The 21,525-nt window shown below is 37.6% G+C and overlaps 2 protein-coding genes across 4 annotated transcripts in view; one reads left to right on the top strand and one right to left on the bottom strand.

Moving 5' to 3' along the window:
- The window catches only part of PPME1 (protein phosphatase methylesterase 1), a 65,071-nt gene extending 52,421 nt beyond the window's left edge, over positions 1–12,650 (bottom strand). For both annotated transcript variants that reach the window (XM_021706038.1, XM_008072277.1), the window contains exon 1: positions 12,195–12,650. In XM_021706038.1, the coding sequence (XP_021561713.1) occupies positions 12,195–12,295 (101 nt within the window). In that variant the 5' untranslated portion in view covers positions 12,296–12,650. The remainder of the gene's footprint in view (positions 1–12,194) is intronic.
- Positions 12,651–12,689: 39 nt separating this feature from the next.
- Positions 12,690–21,525, top strand: part of C2CD3 (C2 calcium dependent domain containing 3) — a 146,628-nt gene continuing 137,792 nt past the window's right edge. For both annotated transcript variants that reach the window (XM_008072276.2, XM_021706037.1), the window contains exons 1-2: positions 12,690–12,974; positions 15,457–15,726. In XM_008072276.2, the coding sequence (XP_008070467.1) occupies positions 12,920–12,974; positions 15,457–15,726 (325 nt within the window). In that variant the 5' untranslated portion in view covers positions 12,690–12,919. The remainder of the gene's footprint in view (positions 12,975–15,456; positions 15,727–21,525) is intronic.

The following is a 21,525-nucleotide window of genomic DNA, read 5'->3' as shown; positions in this document are numbered from 1 at the left end:
CTGTACACTACAGCTATGACAGAAACAGACCCTGAGAGCTCATTAACAGGACATCCAGTTTTGTGTGGGAAACATATGGGAGTATAATCAGGTCAGAGAAGGATCCACAAAGATGGTATCTGGTGTGAAGATTTTGTTAAATCAAAGTTACAAAAATTCAAAATACTAACCTTATTAAACATCACCCTAGTTATGGAAGAGGCAAATATACAAACCTATTTAATTACCAATAAAAGATTATAATTTCCCAATAATCAGTTAAAAAAAAAGCCAGTATAGAGATTTTCCAATTTAAAAATGGGTTACTATTCCAAAGGTGTGTCAAGTAGGTTGTTGGGAGTACCAAAGCATATTTTCCCCAATTAATAATATTATGAAATATTAGCAGGTTCTCTGAGGAGGTCCACTTCCAAGTTTACTTATCTATAATATGCTAAAATGCCATTTTTGATGAAAAGCAGCTCATAATAATATAGTGCAGGTGATTAATATGGAAAATTGAATTAAAGGTGGTTTGTCTACATAATGAACCCTGGTTTCTATGGCTAAGGAAAACCCGTTCAATGAAAAAAATGAGAAAGAGTATATAAAACAAGCCAGGCATGTACTAGACATTATCTAAATTTAATCTTCTCAACAACCTAAGGTATATTTTCTTAACAGAATAAAGTCAGAAGAAAATAAATATGGAATCACAGATTAATATAAATAGGGAACAAGTTCATTTCTGCATACTATCAATAATCAAAATTTTAAAATCTCACCCCTATACTCAAAGTTATGGAATCACTATGGCTCAAATTATTTACTTCCCTACTAAATTCAGGGTGGACAATTCTAAACTGTCAGGAAAATGTTATGTTTCTACTACATTTAAGTGACATTAATTCACTCAACTAATGTTTATTAAGCTCCTAGATGCCAACCACTTTGGGACAAGTAAATAAAATATAAAAGGAGCGTATAGTTAAATTAGGGAAGACTAAACAAGTAGATCACAATCTTGTTGCTAGAATAGATAAAATAATGTATACAAGGCACCATCAATTATAAGAAGAACCATTAAGAAAAATAATTATCAACTAAAATATGACAATACTTTATCACTTAGAATTCACTTTATTTTTTTATACAAAAAAGAATGCATTTTATTTTTATATGACAATAACAGCTCTTTTTTACTTACATAGATTTGTTATAAATCACTTATGAGCATACATAAAAAGGAAAGTGTGACCAGAATAAATACTTAAGGTACTCCTGACCACTTCTTCATATTTAGAGTCTTATTCTTTTTTTACTCACTCTGACCAACATAGTTCTCTGTGCCTTGCAAGAACATTGGTGATGGAACGTTTCTGAAAAGTAAACGCCAGTTCATATGCTGGCTTTATAATTATGTAGCGCTATCTTACTTTTGAATCTCATTTTAGGAATATTGCTTAACTCATCTGATTGAACACTCACTCACGCCTCCTCACAAGCATTCAGTTCTTAGTAGTTAAGAGCGTTCCACTTTTGTCTCCAAGATTCTCTTCCAAGTTATCAACACCCACACATTTTGCAAGTTTTGATCCTAGTTTGGTGTTCACTCACATACAGGCAATGAGAACTAAGAATTATTACCTGATCAATAGCATTATTAAGACACTGTCATTATAAATATGGAAAAAATATATTTTAGAATTAATGAGATACAGTAAATAAGTTTCCATTAGATAGTTTTACCGTTTAAATAAATTTTATACAAACACCATCTTATTTTCTCCTCAAAAACTCTATTAGGTTAGTATTAGCCCCGTTGCAAGAAAATATAAAGTCAACTTACACCAGTGAAGTGGTAAGTAATGAAGCTAGGAAGAGAGTCCTAGTTTATTGATTTTAAAAATCTATCATCTTTCTACAACAAGACAGTAGAAGTACAGAACTAAAAGTATTGATATTGGGTTGGCAAACTATGACCCTTGGGCAAATACAACCACCTATTTTCGTATGGCCCATGAGCCAAGAATGATTATTACATTTTTAAAAGGTGGGAAGAGAGGTGAAGAGTGACTATTTATTGTGAAATTGTGTGAAATTCAAATTTCAGTGTCCATATATAAAGTGGGTTGGAACACAAGTCACCTTCATTTACATATTGTCTACAGCTGCTTTCACCCTACAACAGCAGAGCTGAGTAGCTGCAACAGAGACGATATGGCCCACAAAGACTAAGATAGTGTCTTTACAAAAAAAGATAGACCCTTTACAAAAAAAGTTTGCTGATCCAATGATAGGTGCCATAGAAGGGCAGAAAATAGATCAATACAGGTTGGACTGGTCAGAAAAAGCCTAGGGATTTCATTTTAAATGATTGTTGTATGACACTACATGTCCATTAAATTAAATTTTATAAATGCATTTAACTGTGTTAAACAGGCACAAAGATCCTTGCACTCCAGGAGCTCCAATTTTATTGGGGAAACACACAAATCTGCATAAAATTACCATAGATAAGTTTGACACAATAGTGAAAAAATGCAATACTAATGCACAAAAATTGACAAGTGGAAATGCCAAAATTGTTATAGATGCTCAGAGAAGAAAGAGAGCAAATGAATGGGCTAAAGCAGTGGTCCCCACCTTTTTGGTATCAGGGACTGGCTTCATGGAAGACCATTTTTCCACAGACTACGGGAGAGGGATGGTTTAGGGATGATTCCAGCACATAACATTTATTATGTTCTTTATTTCTATTATTATTATACTGTAATACATAAGAAAATAATTATACATCTCACCATAAAGAAAAGAGGGGTGGATGGAAGTGGTAAATAAAATAATGGGTGGGCCACGTGCAAACTAAACTTAAAGCCTGTCACCAGATGCAGTACAAAGTTGTACTTCAAAATTGAGGCACATCAGCCGGGCTCGGTGGCTCAGCCTGTAATCTTACACCTTGGGAGGCTGAGGTGAGTGGATTGTCTGAGCCTGCGGGTTCGAGACCTGCCTGAGAAACTTGGTGAGACCTCATCTCCACAATAAATCAAAAAATTAGCCGGGCGTGGCAGCGCACGCCTGTAATTACAGCTACTTGGAAGGCTGAGGTGGAAGAATTGCCGGAGCTCAGCAGGTCAAGGCTGCGGTGACCGGGAGCGGCCACTGCACTCCAGTCTGGGTGACAGAGTGAGACTCCAACTCAAAAACAAACAAACAAAAAAATTGAGGCATCTTAACTCACTTGCCACTCACTAATAGGGTTTTGATATGAGTCTCCAAGCAATTGCTATATTATGGTCTCTGTGCAGTCAAGCTTCACTGCTAATGTTAATCTGTATTTGCAGCTGCTCCCCAGCACTAGCATCACCGCCTCAGTTATCTCAGATCATAAGGCATTATATTCTCATAAGGAGCATGCAACCTAGATCTCTCACATATGCAGTTCACAATAGGGTTCACTCTCCTATGAGAATCTAATGCTAGTGCTAATCTGACAGGAGATGAAGCTCAAGTGATAATGCAGATGATGAGGAGTGGCTGTAAATACAGGTGAAGCTTAGCTCACTCAACTACCACTCACCTCCTGCTGTACAGTCTGGTTTCTAACAGGCCACAGACGGTACCGTGGGGGAGCACTGGGGACTCCTGGCCTAGAATAGTCTAAAAGAGCTTCATGAGTCTTAAAGGATGGGTAGGACTTGAAAAAGTGAAGAGTATGGGAGGCTCTGCAAGCAAAATAGAACTCAGCAATTGGTAAGTACAAGAAACATCTGAGAAATTAACACTGCCTGGGACATGACTATGGAGAGTTTTTAATGCTAACCTGTAACAGTAGACTGGTTGCTCTAGTTCCTACACTTAGTCACAAATGTGCAGGTACGACCTTGGAAAATAATCTTCACTATTAGAGAATAAGAGATAAATTGGACAATGGCAAAAAATCCAACCCTATCAAATGAAGCTAGCATGAAAATAATTGCTAATTGACATCTGCTCTCTTATAACAATGGACTTGTTTTCAGCTTTAGGAAATCAAAGAGAAAGACATAAATTGTCAAATTTTGATAAATTAAAACTGAGTAAGAGGCCTGAATCTTTACATATAAAGAAGCCAATGATAAGCATGGACTTAATCTATATGATTATTTTAAAACTCAAGTTAAAGTATTTTAAGCACTCACAACAAATTTAATAGCTACTAGTATTGAAATAGAGACTATTATTCTATGAAGTGTCACAGTTTCAGAAGAAAGGAAGTATATAGCCTTAGTTATGCCACCTTAATGGAACTGGTGGGTAAATAATGTTGTTCTTATAATAGGTCCAGGATTTGAGTTTCTCATTCAGTCAACACTTAAACAGCTAGCACACTAGGCAACAGGGAAATTCAGACACAATTCCCACCTTACAAAGCCCACAGTCTTGAAGAAGTCACAGTTGACCAATAAATACAAGTCAGAGGGATAAGTGTTATATCTATAGAAGACTAAGGGGGCATAAAGGATGTGCTGCTTGCCTACAATGTGATGATGCCTACTAAGAGATAATGACCAAAACCAACAAAATTACATGAACAGTAGCTAAGGAAAGAAGGAAGGGGAGAAAGAGAGGGAAAAAAAATTTCCCTTATCTGCTTAGAGAACAAGGAATAAGAAATTTAAGTTGCATGTTTTTAAGTGAATGTCTCAAATCCGAATAAGCATAATACACTTTAACTCTAGGGTGCTTAAGTCTGTTAAGAGAGTTACTGATGAGTCATGAACTACACAGTAGCAGTCGTAATCACTGTCACAAATTCTTTAGTCTAGAGGTCTGGTAGTGGAGGCTAAATACTGAAGTTTAATGGCAGTCAGTCATTTAAATTAAAGCACCACTGCTTTTCAAATGTCCTTATTAGCAGTACTTTGAAGAGAATGTAAAGAAGTCAACCAGATGGCTGGTTGGGGCTTGTGATAGGTCTGGAGTGTTCCTTACTAGTGTTAAGGGCATGTCATTAAAGCAGTAGACATCAAGAGTCTAAAAAACTACATAATGGTATCAGGCTATTACAGACCATCTAACCCAAATCTTATTTTACAAAAGGAAACAACTAGGTGTTCGTTATGTTGCAAGCAGAATGTTGAACTCTACAAGAAAAATATTCCCATTTTTATTTATTTATTTATTTTTTGCGTTGAGGTCTCATTCTGTTGCCCAGGTTGGAGTGCAGTGGTACAACCACGGCTCATCGCAGCCTTGACCTCCTCAGTAGCTGGGACTATAGGCACATACCACTATACCCCACTAATTTTTTTTATTTTTTTGTAGAGACAAGGTCTTGCTATGTTGTGTAGGCTGGTCTTGAACTCCTGGACTTAGGCAATCCTCCTGCTTTGGACTCCCAAAGTACTGGGACTACAAGCGTGAGCCACCATACCCAGCAAATATTCCCATTTTAAAAGTGGCTCAGAGATATAAAATAACCTCCCCAGAGCCACTTTTGGTAACATTGGAGCTTGGATTTAATAAAGTATGTCAGGTGCCAAAATGTCCTTTCTAATACACCATAACAGTGAGGCCCAGAAGGAGAAAATAACTGACCAGAGTCACATGGCTTGTTGGTGGCAGAGAGAGAATTTCCACTTACACCTGGAAAAAGTCCATGGCAAAGGACACACACAGAGGTATACTGGAAAAGGACTGATAGTAAACAACTTCAGTTGCTGGTATGGCTTGAAATTATCAAAAATTTCAATATAATATCTTATTTAATTTTCAAAATATATTGGTAGGATGTGCTTTGAACCTGATAATGCTGAATTTTGAAGAACATATATGTGTGACATGTCAGTGGGCCACCTTTTCAATGAAGCTATTAATCTAAACTTTCTTCTCTAAAAAAAAGTTCGTTTCAGAGCTTGAAGGAAAAAGCTTTTCCCAACTAACTAAAAAGGTCTTCTCAAATCTGACATCATAGGCTGAGGCAGAAAAATCGCTTTAAACCAGGAGCTTGAGACCAGCTTGAGCAACAAAACAAAACCCTCATCTCTACCAAAAAAACCCAAAAAAACAAAAAAAACCTGATATCAAGTAACATAACAAGGAGGACTCACTAGGTTTAAAAAAAGATAACAGCAAATTATCCACTTCTGGAGAACTATGAAGAAAAGATTTGCTGGCAATAAGCAACATTGAAAAAATGGATCTTTACTCAGAAGTTCTGAGGTGAATGTCAAAGGATTCAAATCTGGCCATAAGGATCAGGGGTGGGAAAAGTATAGGATCACTTCCTATACTTTCATTGCAATGAAAAAAGCAGGGAATTTGAAATCAGAGGATTAGGTTCCTCTACTTGCTAACTTTGGGACCTGAAACTCGTGTTTACTCTCTACTCCAGATATTCCCTCCCCATTCTCTATCACTCTCTCTTCCCCAACAGAATTCTAATACATTTAAGTAGCTAGTGGAGATCTCTTGTCTTCTCTCCTCCAGTCCAAAAGAATGAGCCAGAATTGATCTAAACAAGTCATAGTGATGCCATTCCCTACTGTCAGTGACTCATTTTAGTATGAACATGTGAACCAGTTATGGAAAATAAGACTTAAAGGATAAATCTGCTGGGGAGATTTGCATTTCTACAACAAAACAAACAAGTTTAGCTAGGAAAGGACTTTTGCTTGTTTCTTCATTTTACTTGGAAAGAGAAAGATAGAAGTGGAGTTGCAGCAGCCATCTTGCAACCACAAGGAGATAAGCAAGAGAAGAAAAAGCCTCCGTTCTAAGGATGGCACAAAAAAAAAAAAAAAAAGATACAAAAAGCCTGGGTCCTGAACAAAATTATGAGTGACTGAAGCAACCCAGGAACATTCTATCAATAATAAATGTCCTTTTAGCTTAAAACAAAGTAAGCTGATAACAGCAAATGAGATTATTTCACACTAATATAATGTTGCTAATTTGAATTTGGGGATTTTTGTAGATTTAATTGTATTTAAACAATAAATCTATTGAGTTTTATAATTATTTAAGAGTAATATGGAATTTACTCGTATACATAAGAAACTTGTCCCTATTTTGATTTTGTACATATTTAAGTAATATTACATTGTATATAATTTAGGTCAATATTGGAGTCTGAAATATTTTTCCTTCAAAAGAGATTCAAACAAACGTATTTCTTAATATTGAAAAAACGTATTTCTTAATATTCAACATCATAAAATGTTTATTCTAAGTTAATTTACGTATTTAATGTAATTCCAATAAAAATACTATCAGGATTTTTTTCTGGTACTAGGCTAGCTATTAGAAAGCTTATTTACAAGAATAAACAAATAAAAGGAGCCAGGAAAATCCTAAATAAGAATGAGAGGGAAGCTACCTCTACCATCTATTAAAACATATTAATAAAACCTATGTAATTAAAAGTGTAGTAATGGTTCATAAATAAAAAGGCCAATGGAAAAAGAAACTCTATGAACAGACCGAAACCTATGAGGAAATCTGATGTATGATAAAGATGTCATCTTAATCAATGAGAAAAAGGACTATTTCTTTATCGAAGTGAAATTCACATAACTGGTAAAAAGTTTCTAACAAATGGTGTTACAACAACTGGATAGAATGGAGACAAAGATAAAATTTGATCTGCTCACTTTGCATATCAAAATAAACCTCAAATGGATGTCTAAAAAAAAAGAAAGTTTATAGTTACTTTGCATATCAAAATAAAGAAAGTTTATAGCACTTTGCATATCAAAATAAACCTCAAATGTATGTTTAAAAAAAAGAAAGTTTATAGGAAAAAATATATATGAATTCTCTTATAACCTGTAAAAGGAAAAGCCTTTCTGTAACTTAAAATCCAGAAACAATACATGCTGGGTAAGGAGTTTCTTTATGGGATGGTGATAATGTTCTGGAATTAGTGGTGGTAATCACAAAATCTGGTGAATAATTCTATGATATATAGATTATAACTTAATTTTTTAAATTTAATTTTTTAAAAAAATCACTGAAATACTGGGATTTGATTTTTTCAGTAAACTCAATCTGTGACCTTCAGCAAATCACTTCATTTTGCCCTTTATTTCTCCATCTGTGTGAATATCTCATTAAAGCCTTCTAAAAGGCCTGACATTCATAATAAACTTAAGAAGATGGATGAAAGACTATTTAACCAGATATAAAAAAACATACAACTTGAGGGGGAAGCTGATGACATAAAAAATTGAAATAAGAGCTTCCACTTGATAAAGTATGAACCTTTCTCACAGTTCTCAATATACAATAATCTACTAGCTGTCATTCCTTAAGAGTTTATTCTAAGGCAAGCAGAGATATCCTCATTTTAGAGATAAGAAAACAGACTCTGAGGGGTTAAATGACTTGACCATTGTAAATAGTCAAGTTGGGCTTCAAACTGTGATCTATGTCACTTCAAACGCCAAACTCTAAAACTAAAAACTTAAAAACCAAAACACCAAACTCTAATTCAAGGTATAACAAGACTTAAAATATGAAGTCTTGGGTTTCAATGTTGTTTCTGCCACTTAATGATTCTGTGATCACAGGCAAGTCAATGAATATTTGGATTTTCTCATTTATTAAAAAAAATATTAACCCCTGCCCTAGTTTACCTCATAGAATACCAAAAGGCAAAGCACTATAGAGTGAGGCATGGCGGCACACACCTGTAGTCCCCACTGCTCGGGAGGATGGGGTGGGAGGGTGGCTTGAACCCAGGAGTTTGAGGTTGAGGCACTATAACCGTGCCTGTGAATAGCCACTGCACTCCAACCTGGGCAACACAGCAAGACTCTGTCTCTTAAAACTAAAAAGAAAAGAAAATGTAAGAGACAATTATGGAAAAGTAGTACCATTGATAAACCAAAAACATGTTGAACAATGAAGAGCTTTAATTTAATATTTTATAGTCCCTCAAATGGTAATGCTATGCAGTGACTTTCAAAAGATACTCTGAAGCACACCAGGGGTACAAAGCAAGTCGGGATTCCAAATCATCTTTAAAAAAGAATAGCCTTACTAAAAAAGTTCATAACCACTGTTTTTGGCATCATCTACTGGCATCTATTAAAAGGGAACAGTGACACCAGGATTTCAGGCCTTACCCAAAAGAAAATACTGGTATACTGAAAAGGCAATGGATTCTACAGACTAAACCTAGATTGAATCCTAGTTCTGCCACATACTAGTTGAGTGACCTTTAATCTCTGAGCCTGAATTTCTTTACCTATAATGAAGGGAAATGCCCACTTGCAGAGCTGTGGAAATAATAAATAAAATAACACACATAAAGTTACTACTACAATGCCTGGCACTATAGTATTTACTTTTTAAAAAAGCAACTGCTATTACTCTGCAGCAATATTTTGGAATTACTAAATCCAATTTGAAAAACTGAATTATGGAAACTCAAGAAAATTCACAAAACTCTGAATATGTACCCTGAATATGCAAACACATATAACAAGATTTCAGGAAACTGAAGGCAAGTCATGAAAAATAGTTGAATGAGTAATCACATAAGAGACTGCCAAGGGACCAGTACCAACTTGAGAGTAAGAGACAGATGAGAGAGTGGAAGAAGGGAAGCTAAAAAAGCAAATGAGTATAAGGAGAAATAAAGGATGCTCTGAAATTAGTGGAAGTGAAACTTCATTAGTCAAGGCTGATGGAGGAAAAAGGCTGAATCCTAGACTATTTGGAAAGGAATAAGATACACATCTCAAATTAAGTATTCCCAGTACGACAATTATGAATCCAAAATATACAATGGTTCCCAGAGTCAAGAGACCCAAGTCCTAGTCTTTATTGGCCCTACAACCAAGCTTCTAGGAAGCCTTTGTATCAGGAAGATTTGAGTCTCAGTTCCCTCATTTATTAAGAGGAAATATTCTCTCTGCCTCTTACAGTATACAGAATTCTCTGAATCTCAGGTTCTACAACTACATGATGAAGTGGCGAATGAGATAATTTCTAAGCTCTCTTCCAGCTTTATGATTCCAGAGGAAAAGAGAACCTATATTGTTACCAACGAGACTTAGATGAGGCCAGCTTATGTACCAATAAGGAAGCAGAAAAGAAAAATACAGGAAAATAAGTCACTTGAGGGTCACATAAAATTCACCAATATATTCTCCTCTCTTCACATACTATGTATGATAAATACCCTTTTAAAGAACTTTCTTTTCTAGGATAAGAAGTTAGCCTAAATCAAGAAGACTAAAGCATCTATTTAAAAAGGGTATGTTACTAAAATTATACAATCTTCTAATCAGCAAGTTTCCCCTTTATTTTCTGAGTACTCCCCCCCAGTTCTTCATCTTCAGAGATCTTGTTCTGACAAAGAAGCTAAGCACTAACTTATCTGAAGCATGTGTAGCTATTAAAAAGCTAATTTTTTAACCCTTCAGAGGATAGCAGTCCTGCCACATTATGTGGAGTATATATTTTTACATATTTGTACAGAAAGGTGCAAGTATACTCAAAGATTAAATTTTAGTTTAAGAAAAGCAGCAACTAAGATACATATCAACAATTAATATTAAATTAATTTTATGCTCCAGGTTTATTCTCCCCAATAATGTTATGGGTCATCTTTCTTTCATTCATGTTATAATCCAACAGAAAGTCTTTTAAAGTCACAACAATCTTCATTTCATCTTATATGTAGCCTTCTACCTCCTCTTTCTATTGTGTCCATCAACTTATCTTCTCCTGTCAGTTTTCTCATTTTTCTACTGTGTACCATAGCAAATCTTCACTTCCATTCTTAGACTCCTTCCCTGGGTTTTCTAACCATTCACAGCACTCCCTTAACTCACTGTTTTAATCGGTAGGATTCTCCTTTCTCTTCATTCCCATGACTTGTTTTCACAGTACTGCATCTCCTGTCCTCAACGGCTGTTTGATCCGTTTTTGTACATATTACCTCTTCAGAACCTAAGTTTTCTCTTCTGTAGTCCTCTTTCTAAGAATATTTGCCAGCTCATCTCTAGCACCCCAATACACTCTTGACTACTTTATACTTAAATATCCTTCCTACTCCTTTTCTCTTTATAGTCACATCCCCAGAATCCTGTCTGAAGCTACAAATACCCCTTAATACCAAATGCCTATTCAGTTCTCTCTGTTTTCCAGCAAGCACCTCTTCCATGTTCAACTCATTCTTTCTCCTAGGCCCAAGTATCCCCTAACTTGGCACAAGCCATTCAACGACCTAAAATTAATTCCACAACCTGTCTCTTCAACACAGCTCTCCTCCTTTTCCAGCAAACTGTTTCCCCAAAAACATTTTAAGTGGCAACTCCCAAAACTTCAATAATTCTGAGTCTTGACCATTACATAGCCTTCCTCAGACCTATTTGCCCACCAAATATCAACTGCCCAAATCTTCCTCTTTAAGGTTACTACTGCAGCACTTTCATTCACCAAAACCTATTTCTAGTCATTTCCCAATCTTCAGAATCTGCAGTCAATTTCGAAGCTCAGACCTCTCCATCATTCTTTCCCTTATTCCCCCAAGCTTCTCAGCACACCCCTGGTACCCTTAACAGTCTCCCCGGCTATGTTCTCCACCTTTCCTTAGGCCTGCTCCCCAAGCTTTCTCATTCTCTCTTAGACCTAATCTAATCGCCTCTCACTCCCTGAATCTGCCTCTCTGGAACCTCGCTCTAGACTCTGAGAACGCTCTCTAGAACCTTCTGCTCCCTAGTTCTCTCTCCTTCTCCAACCCTGCCTCAGGTGTTCTCGACTCCCCTCAGCTTTTCTAATATCTAGTTCTCACAGTCTTCTTACTCCTCCCAAACCTATCCTTAGTTGTCCCCTCATTTCCTGTCAACTTTTCTCTCTCCATTTCCCTCAACCCTCCCTGACAGATCTCCCCCCACCTTTGTCACCGTTCCTCAAACCTCCTCCATCCTTTCTCCGGGAGATGACTCCCACATCTCTTACATTAGTCTCTCAGCTTCCCCGATCTTTGCCTCATTCCCTTCTCCCTGCAACAATGTTATTTTTCCTCCAATTTCCACCGACTTGGCGCCTTCCCTAGTCCACAAATCTGTCTTGTACTCCATCTAAATGTCCTCAGGCCGCCTCCAACAATTTCTCCTATCCGTAGCCGCCCTTCCCGTGCCGCTCAAAAGGCCCAGAGACGCACTGTCCAAGGGCCAGGGCCTGGCTTCTAGGGAGAAGAGGCACAGGTCACGTACCCCATTCGCATCTTGGCTCCGCTCTGACTGCCGCCGCTGCCAGGTAGAGGAGGGCGAGAGGGCAGGCGGCCGAGGTGCATGCTTTTTTCGAGGGCCGACATCAAGGGGAAGCCGCACGTAGTCAAACAGAAGCCGAAGTGACGTCCCACGCTAACTGTGGCCCAACCGGTCACGACTCGCGCCCCTAACAACGTCCTGTCGCCTTTGGACTGCACCCAGCTACCGGCAGCACCGCCTACCGCCCACCGGCTCCGTAAGCCCCACCCCCTCGCCTCAGCGCTTCCACCGGAAGTGCGCAACAGTCCTCCCACAAAGGAAGCTGGGTAACGGAGTCTGCGAACTCCTAGGACTTCCAGCGGAGAACCCCACGACCCCCGCCGGAAAGAGGAACGCTCCTAAAGGCAATGCAGCCTGGGCAATGGAGTCCTCAAAGGACGTAGCCCTTTGCGCTTGCGCAGCTGGTGGTGCCCCTGCCCGAGCCATCACAGGTAGTGTAGCAAAGCATCCTGGGCGTTGTAGTCTGTTGACGGGAAGAAGTCTTGGCGCCTTCCCTTCGCACAGTTTCCCGGAGGCTGTTGAAGGAAGAACCGGGTCTTCCCGCCTCCCAGGCTGCCCAGCGGCGTCGGTTGCCGGGGAACGCAGGCGCCGTGGAACGGGATGGCGGGAGGACGCTGCTTAGGTGCCGGGGCCAGAGTTGAGTTGGTGAAGAAGAACTCGGGCTCCTCATGAAACAACGTAAAGGCCAGGGGCCTGGGGGCGGCCGTGGGCGCAGAAAGAGAGGTAACTCGAGTGATCAAAGGTTGCGAAAGGCTTAACAGGGCGGGCATAATAGGGGAGCAGGGTGTAAGGAATTCTAGGGAGACCCCTGCCTCGGCCAACAAAAAAAATAAAAAGATGAAGAAAAGAAAAGGCACTGAAGAGGCAGAATAGCAAGGAACCAGAAGGTTAAAAGGGAGGGAAATTGACCCTCCAAAAAATGGAACAGAAATAGGTTCTGTGGGGTGGGGACATAGAGTGGTGAGGGTTACGGGTAGGGCGACTGTAGAGGAGAAGAATAAAGTTATAGGAGTGTTTTTTGATAGCAAAATCAAACGAATGTGTATGTAGCTTTGGAGGTCCACGGGGACAAGAAGAAATAAATTGGAGAAGGGATTATGTCATTCATTTTAAAGAGCAAGGATCTCGTTTTATACATTACTGAATCCTCAAGGACTAGCACAAATCAGAACTCAGCTAATGTTATTTGAATGAATGAAGCATGAAGGGCTATGAGCAGGAGTTGGAAAAGATAATTATGGAGTGTAGAGGGGGAAATAGTGAGGAATCACAAGGTGTGATAGGAATGGAGTGGGGAATGAAGACCTGAGGATCTCCTGAAGGACCTAAGATGATGAAAGAGTACGTAGGAAGCAGACCTCATCAGGTTAGCAGCTCGAGGAGAAACAAGCTGGTCAAAGGAGTAGGGCTTGTTAGCTGCAGTGACAACAGTCATTCTAGGAACCAGGGCAGATCAGGAACCGAGAAATTCTCTATCAGACTGCCTCCAGAAAAATAAGTAAATAAATAAAGGTCATTGGGTGACGCTACCTTTTTACATTATAGTCACTTTAGTGAGGAAAGAGGTATTGGGAACAGTGATAGTACATTAGGCCATTGGGTTGAGGACTGAAGCAACAATTTTGGAATAAATCGTATCCAAGCTGTTTAAAGATCAATAAGGCAGTTTTGAGGCAGTTACTTTTGTGTCAGGAATGATGGGAGGATCTGAGATAAGCATGGAGGGATTCATTGCTGGTGCTTCCTGTGTCAAATGAGTCAAGCATATTTGGTTGATAGGAGGAAAGTCAAAGTAGAAATAATGTAAGATAATATAGATATATAGTCCTTCTTACTATACCGTGTGCATAAGCAGTAACATTACATACACTTCTGTGTATAATTTTTATATTGAAACTATCCATAAAGATTATGATGAGTCTTCCCTCCAGTATAGGGGGTAGAGAGAGCATTTGCTTTAGAAGTCCAAAGAATTAGTTGTATAGCTTCCTGATTTGATAGATTCCAGTATATTTTATTCTTGTGAGGCATGACCATTTCCCAAAAGAAAAGTTAGAGGAATAGAAAATTGTATATAATATAGGAATGGTTTCTTAAATCTCTAAGTCTTGGTGAAAGGATACTTTAAATGGAAGACAACCAGGGTCACTAAAAGAAAATTTTATAGAAAGTCATGATTAATTGCCTCATTTGCATTTTGATTTATAATAATTTTGAAATCCAATAAATCCTGTGAACCCAGAGCTGTGCTAAAAAATAATGGCCGGATCTGAAGATATAATGTCTGTCCTCATTGTATGATCTTGGCAGGAAAGAAAAGACACAGACAATTTAAGATGCCCTTCATTAAAATGCTGAGTTGTGTGATTTAGACTAAATAATTTGTGAGTTGAGTGAAGAGAGTTGTTGCTATTTTATGATTAGTGATGGTTTTAAAATAAGAGAGGTAAAGATAACATAGGATATAAAAACCGTGGATGTTGGAATAATCAAAACAACCGTACTTAGAAAAATTTCAACTACTTCTGAGATTTTAAAAACCTGTCTACTTGTATCATTTGTATTTTGTCTTTAATTTTTTTTTTAAAATTTTTAAAATTTATTTATTTTATTTATTTTTGAGTTGGCGTCTCACTCTGTTGCCCAGACTGGAGTGCAATGGCCGCTCCCGGCCACCGCAACCTCTACCTGCTGGGCTCCGGCAATCTTTCTGCTTCAGCCTTCCAAATAGCTGGAACTACAGGCGTACACTACCATGCCCGGCTAATTTTTTGATTTATTGTAGAGATGAGGTCTCACCAAGTTGCCCAGGCGAGTCTCGAACTCGTGGGCTCAGGCAATCCACTCACCTCAGCCTCCCAAAGGCGCAGGATTGCAGGCTGAGCCACCGAACCCGGCTTGTATTTTTTTCAATAGTATCTTAACCAAAGAGAAGTTTATATTAGTGTGTCTTCTTTGGTATGTTCTTTACTTAGAATAGTCTGAATCAAACTCTAAATACTGATTAGCTATCAGGGTAGCTTACGTGACCAGGTAGGTTCTTCTGTGATCTGCTTTGGAAGTTATTGTGTATTAGAGTAGGTGTGACAAGCCTTCTTTGTAAACTAGAAACTAAAGTGTTTTGTTTGTTTTAATTCAGAAAGCAGATTATATGATTTTATATTTGGTCTAAATTTTGACTTAGTGATCTTGGATTCTTCCATAGGTTTGAGTGACATTTCTCCATCCACAAGCCTGCCACCTCTGGTTGAAGGCCAACTGCGCTGCTTTCTGAAACTTACTGTTAATAAAGTCATATGGAAGATTGCAAAACCTCCCTCTTGTGTTCTTGTTCGAGTGAGATGGTGGGGAGAAACATCAGATGGAACCATCTTTTGTCCCAAGGATGCATTGCAGACTGAACCAAAAGCTGTGAGAACAACTACGCGTTATGCTATTCGCTGTGGTCCAAAACAGTTTACCTCTTATCTAACAGGTATGTTTTTATTTTATCATTTCACCAGCAAATCTAATACTAAGCACACATTTATATTGTCAGTAGTATATTTTATTGTATTCTTAGTATCTGGGCATTGTTGAGTCAGAGAGGTTTTATAATAGAGATTTAGATTTTATGTATTTACTGAGTATATACTATGTGCTAGCAGTTACTACATATTACTTCTAATCCTTACAATTACCCTGCAAGATAGGTATTTTCTCTGTTATATAGACAATGAAACTTAGGGTCAGAGAGATGAGTACTTTTTAAGGTCACATAGTTGATAAATGGCAGAACTAGAATTTGAATCTACTTCTATCTGACACCAAAACTCATACTGTTCTAACTGCACTATGCTTCTTGAGGTAAAACTTTAGTCACAACTCTGGGGCATACATTATGCTCAAGGGAAAAGAATACAGATGTAAAATTTACTAGTAGTACAAGATAATACATGCTAAATACCAAATAAGTGGTATAGTGAGTTAGTATTACAGGCATTCAGAGATAGAAAGGATTCCTACATAGGGAACCAGAAACCAAGATGTCTTCATTTCTGCACAAGGGAAGTATTGTGTTATTTCTATATTCAGGTCACATTTTCACGTAAACACATTTTGGATGTGGGTTTGGGGTTATTTATCAAATCAATCCAGTTAAAGTCAATAAAAATTGAGCATTTAGGCCAGGTGTGGTGACTCAGACCTGTAATCCCAGCACTTTGGGAGGCCAAGGCGAGAGGATTGTCTGAGCTTGGGGTTTGAAACCAGCCTGGGCAACTTGGTGAGACCTTGTCTCTACAATTAAAAAATAATAGTAATAATAAGCTGGATATGGTAGTGCACGCCTGTAGTTCCAACTGCTTGGAAGGCTAAGGCATAAGGATCGCCTGAGCCCAGCAGGTTGATGCTGAGGTGGCTGTGAGCATGCCACTGTACTCCAGCCTGGGTGACAGAGTGAGACTTCAACACACACAAATAAATTGAGGATTTATTATGTAAATATTGTTGAGCTAAGAGATAAATTAAAGATGAACTTTTTCTTATTATGTAAATATTAAGAAAAAAATGAGCTTTTTCTTATTATGTAAATATTGGAGAGCCAGAGATAAATTAAAGATGAACTTTTTCTTAAGTAACTTACATTCTCTCAAGAAAAATTTTTGAAACATCAAAATGTAAAGAACAAATACTATCAGCCATTTGACAAAATATTTATTGAGTACTTAGCACATGCTAGATATTGTTTTAGGCACTGTAGAGATTACAAAAATTAATCAGAATGGTATCTAATTATAACTTCACAAAGAAGTTTAATTATTAATAGTATATTGGAAGCTATAAATTCTATTAAATGGTACTCATAAGTATTATTGGTACCATAAATCAGATTGTATCTTTATATAATTGATGAGAAGTGATTCAAAATTCAATAAGAAAGAAGACATTGGCCCGGCATGGTGACTCAAGCCTATAATCCCAGTACTTTGGGAAACCAAGGCGAGAGGATTGTCTAAGCCCAGGGATTTGAGACCAGCCTGGCAACTTGGCAAGACCTCATCTCTACAATAAAAAGAAAAAAGAGAGAAAGAAAAAGAAAACATCTATTAATATGATAACTGGTCGGACATTTGAGCATTCTGTGGCGTACCAATGCATTTGAGTTGGTATCTGAACATTTAGGTTGATGCTATCACCTGTGGGATTTGAGGAAAGTCCCTTCCCATTTGTGACCCCTATTTACTCATCTGCAAAATGGGATCACATAGCTGCCCTTTCACCTTCTAAGTATTTTAACAAAGAAGCAACCTGGTTAAATGGATTAAAAACTAGACAGTTTAGAGTTTGAATTCTGGCTTCAAGACTGGATCATTATATGATGCTGAGAGATATCTTAAACTCTTGGGGCCTCAGTTTCCTATTAGTTAAATGGAAAAAATAGCACTTACCTACTGGGAATTATTGTAAAGATTATATGAGAAAATGTAAAGTAATTGGTCTAATACCTGGCATATTGTAGGTGCAAGTCTTATAAAAATATTAAGACGTGGGTACTGTGTACAGAGATTTAAGATGTAGCTCCTGCCCTAAAAGATTTAAAGATTAGTTGAAAAAAAAAGCTGATGTACATGAAACAGTAGTGAGCAATGCCAGACAGTATGTATTGGGCTGATGCAAAAGTTCATAGCATTTTTTGCTTGCCCGTGGAATGCAAATATCACACAATGTTTGGCTGGTCACAATTTGTCACATTTGCCAATTCTCAGGTTGACTGATGTGAATAATTGTGGATTAAAGTATTTATATGGTCTTCATCAAAACCTGATGGCCTTCTTGAACATGGAGAATCACTTAGGTCAAAGTAGCCCTCATTGAAACAAAAAAACCATTTTCTTGCCATACTTTCCCCAATGGCATTCTCCCTGTAATCAGCACAAATGTTTCAATCTGCCTCTGCTGGCTTTACTCCTCTGTTAAACTCAAACAGAAGAATATGTCAGAAATGTTTGATGTTTGTTTTTTTCCACTTGACACTCCATCTTCTTTAGCCCACAATAGCACTAACTTTCTTCAAATCTGCAAAGTGCAAGGCATATTCATAAGCACAACATTGCCACTCCAGTGACAAATAACAAAACAATAAACTCCCAACACCGCGGTGTTGCCCTGCCAAAAACAAGTGCTATAAACATGTGCATCAACCTAGTAATTAAATGACGTATAGCATTTTATGGTTTTTTAAATACTTTCAAGTCTGTCGTCTTATTTGATATTTAAAATGACCGTGTGAAATAGGCAAGGTGGTTATATTTTATTCGTTTTTTTATATTTCACATTATTATGAACAGAAGTTAAGGCAAGTGCAGGAATGTTAAGTATGTTAAGTAAACATTTGTGAGAAAATCTTGACATTTTGAATCCTTAAAACTTGTTTATGGAAAATAAGAATACAGTAAGAGGAATAAGATGAAGCCTCTGGGAAGTACTAGAAAGTATGCTATGGAGCTCTGTACATTTGCAGTGGGTATTATCCTCATTTTCTGGGTAATGAATTAAAGACAGAAAGAGTTAAAAGTGACTAATCCAAGGTTATCCTAACACCAACCCTAAATTCAGGGAGGCTCTTGACTCCAAAATCTTTAATACCTCTGCTGTGCTATACTGACTTGGCAAATAGAAGGATTCTAGGCTTCTGAGATGCCTTTTACTCTCTTTTTACATCTTTCCTCCTTTATCCTTTATTTCTTTGCAGGAAATAGCAGCCATGAAAATGTTTGGGGTATGAGAATATTCAAGTAGAAACTGAGAAAATTACAATACTTCAGTGAGCTGCAGCACTTGATTTTTGGCTCTCTTTAATCAGATAGGATTCAACTAGTAGGAATATGAAAGAGAGTAGGAATAGTGCTGAACAAAAGGGATTCTAATTCCACAGCAAGTGAAGTATAAAAGTTAAGGATTAAGCTTTGTATCCTAGAGGCAATGAATAATGAAGCAGCATAGTATAGTGGACTTAATAATTGGATAGAACTGAGTTTTACCCCAGTTCTGTTCTTTTAAAATTGGGTGAACATAGGAACGTTACATATCCTTGCTGAGTTTGTTTTATCCCCAAATGAAGACAGAAACACCTGTATCATAGAATTAAGAGAATTAATGAGACATGGAGGTGCTTGGCTGTTAGTATATAGCCAAAAACCAAATGTCGATCCATTTCCCTTGTTCTACATTTATGCAGCATCATATATTTTACAAAGCACTTTTACATCTTTTAGCTAATATTATTTTCAGTTAACCCCTATGAGTAGGTAAGGCAGGGACTATGATGTGTTAAGTAATTTGCCTAAAATCCTATAGCAATCACTCAGCAACTACCATGTGGAAGGACACTGTACTATGTATTCTACTTGTAGTAACCCCAATTCTTCACACAGCAGTGATGTAGATATCATGATGCCTATTTTCAGACAGTTATGACTTACCTAAAAATTAGTTTGTGAATATTGAAGGCAGGATACAATCACAGGTCTTCTAACTATAATTCCTAAATGAATGAACCATTTTCTCAACTTTGATTAAGAAAATATTCAGAAGCTGGCTGGGTGTGGTGATTCAATGCTTTTTTTTCTCTTTTAATGTTTTAATTATTTTTAAGATGTGAGATACAATTTGGGGTTAGGTATACAAGTATTCATTATGCAGGTACCTTTATTGATGAGGTGTGCACTCCCCTTCCCAGCAGTTTCCCACTCCTGCCAGTCTTTTTTTTTATAGTGTTACGATAATTGTTCAAAGTTCACTTATGAGAGAGAACATATGATACTCAGTTCTTTGTTTCTGTGAAATATCACTCAGTATTATAAACTCTAAGTTCATCCAGGTTACTGTGAAGTTCATGGCTTTGTTCTTCTTTATGGCTGTGTAATATTCCATTGTGTATACATACCACATTTTTTTTTATCCAGTCCTCTTTTGATGGGCAGCATGGTTGGTTCCATGTTCTTGCTCCTATGAACAATGCTGCAATAAACATACGTGTGCAGGTATCTTTTTTATAGAGTGATTTGAGTTCTTGTGGCTATATTCCCAGTAGGGGGGCTGTATGGATGGTTGATTTTTAGATCTCTTAGGACTCGCCACACTGTTTTCCACAGAGGCTGTACTAGTTTACACTCCCACCAACAGTGTAGAAGTGTTCCCTTTTCTCCACATCCTTTCCAGGCTCAATGCTTTTAATTCCAGCACTTTGGGAGGCCAAAGTGGGAGGCTCGCTGGAGGCCAGGAGTTCAAGATTAGCCTGTACAGCATAGTAAGACCTAGTCTCTACAGACAATCAAAAAAATTAGCCGGGCACGGTCGTGCACAATTGTAGTCTCCACTTCTTGGGAGGTTGAGACAGAAGGATCACCTGAGTCCAGAAAGTTGAGACTGCCGTGAGCTGTAATCATGCCACTGCATTCCAGCCTGGACAACAGAGGAAGAGAAGGAGAGTTAAAGGGAGCCTACTAATAAATTAAATATATTTATTATAAATAGGTTACCTGGTAGCGCATGCCTGTAATTCCGGCTACTTGGAAGGCTGAGGCGGAAGGATCGCCGGAGCCCAGCAGGTCGAGGCTGCGGTGGCCGGAAGCGGCCACTGCACTCCAGTCTGGGCGACAGAGTGAGATTCCAACTCAAAAATAAATAAATAAATAAATAGGTTACCAATAAATTAGAAATAATTAAAATTACTAGTGAATTATAAATAATTTATAATTTATTTATATAAAATTATAATTTATTTTATAAAATATGGAATGACTAATAAATTATAAATAATATAAATATATAAATATTATAAAATAATTATTAATAGTAAGTTATATGTGTTATAAATAAATAAAATAAAATATTCAGAAGTTATATTGTCCTGAAATGATCTTAGATTCCATATGTATACATTATATTTCTCCTGCTCTGAGCATGAAGGTATTAGGTCTAAGTGATTAGTTGAAGAATATAGTTAAAGAGTTTATTCTGATTCCTTAGTTCCAAGTGCTCTCAGTAGCTCAGTGCTCCAGATATAACCCAGGAGAAAACAGATACTGCTGGGAGGCAGAGACCAACCTTTGCAGCTATGCAAGAGCAGTCCTTTGTCTAGTTCCAAACTAGAAATAGTGAGAATGAAAAAACAGAGCTGTTGCTCTGTTTCAAAACCAAAGCTTGAGTTCTCAGTAAATACATTTAACAATACTCTTTTAAAGGTATTTTTCTTATCAGATACTTGCTGTGCTGAATATTTTTATTCAGT

The sequence above is a fragment of the Carlito syrichta genome, unplaced genomic scaffold, assembly GCF_000164805.1.
Source record: "Carlito syrichta isolate Samal-C Ts95f unplaced genomic scaffold, Tarsius_syrichta-2.0.1 Scaffold315077, whole genome shotgun sequence".
NCBI lineage: Eukaryota > Metazoa > Chordata > Mammalia > Primates > Tarsiidae > Carlito > Carlito syrichta.
Note: the sequence above shows the minus strand (reverse complement) of the source record. Positions and strands in the feature narration are given on the sequence as shown.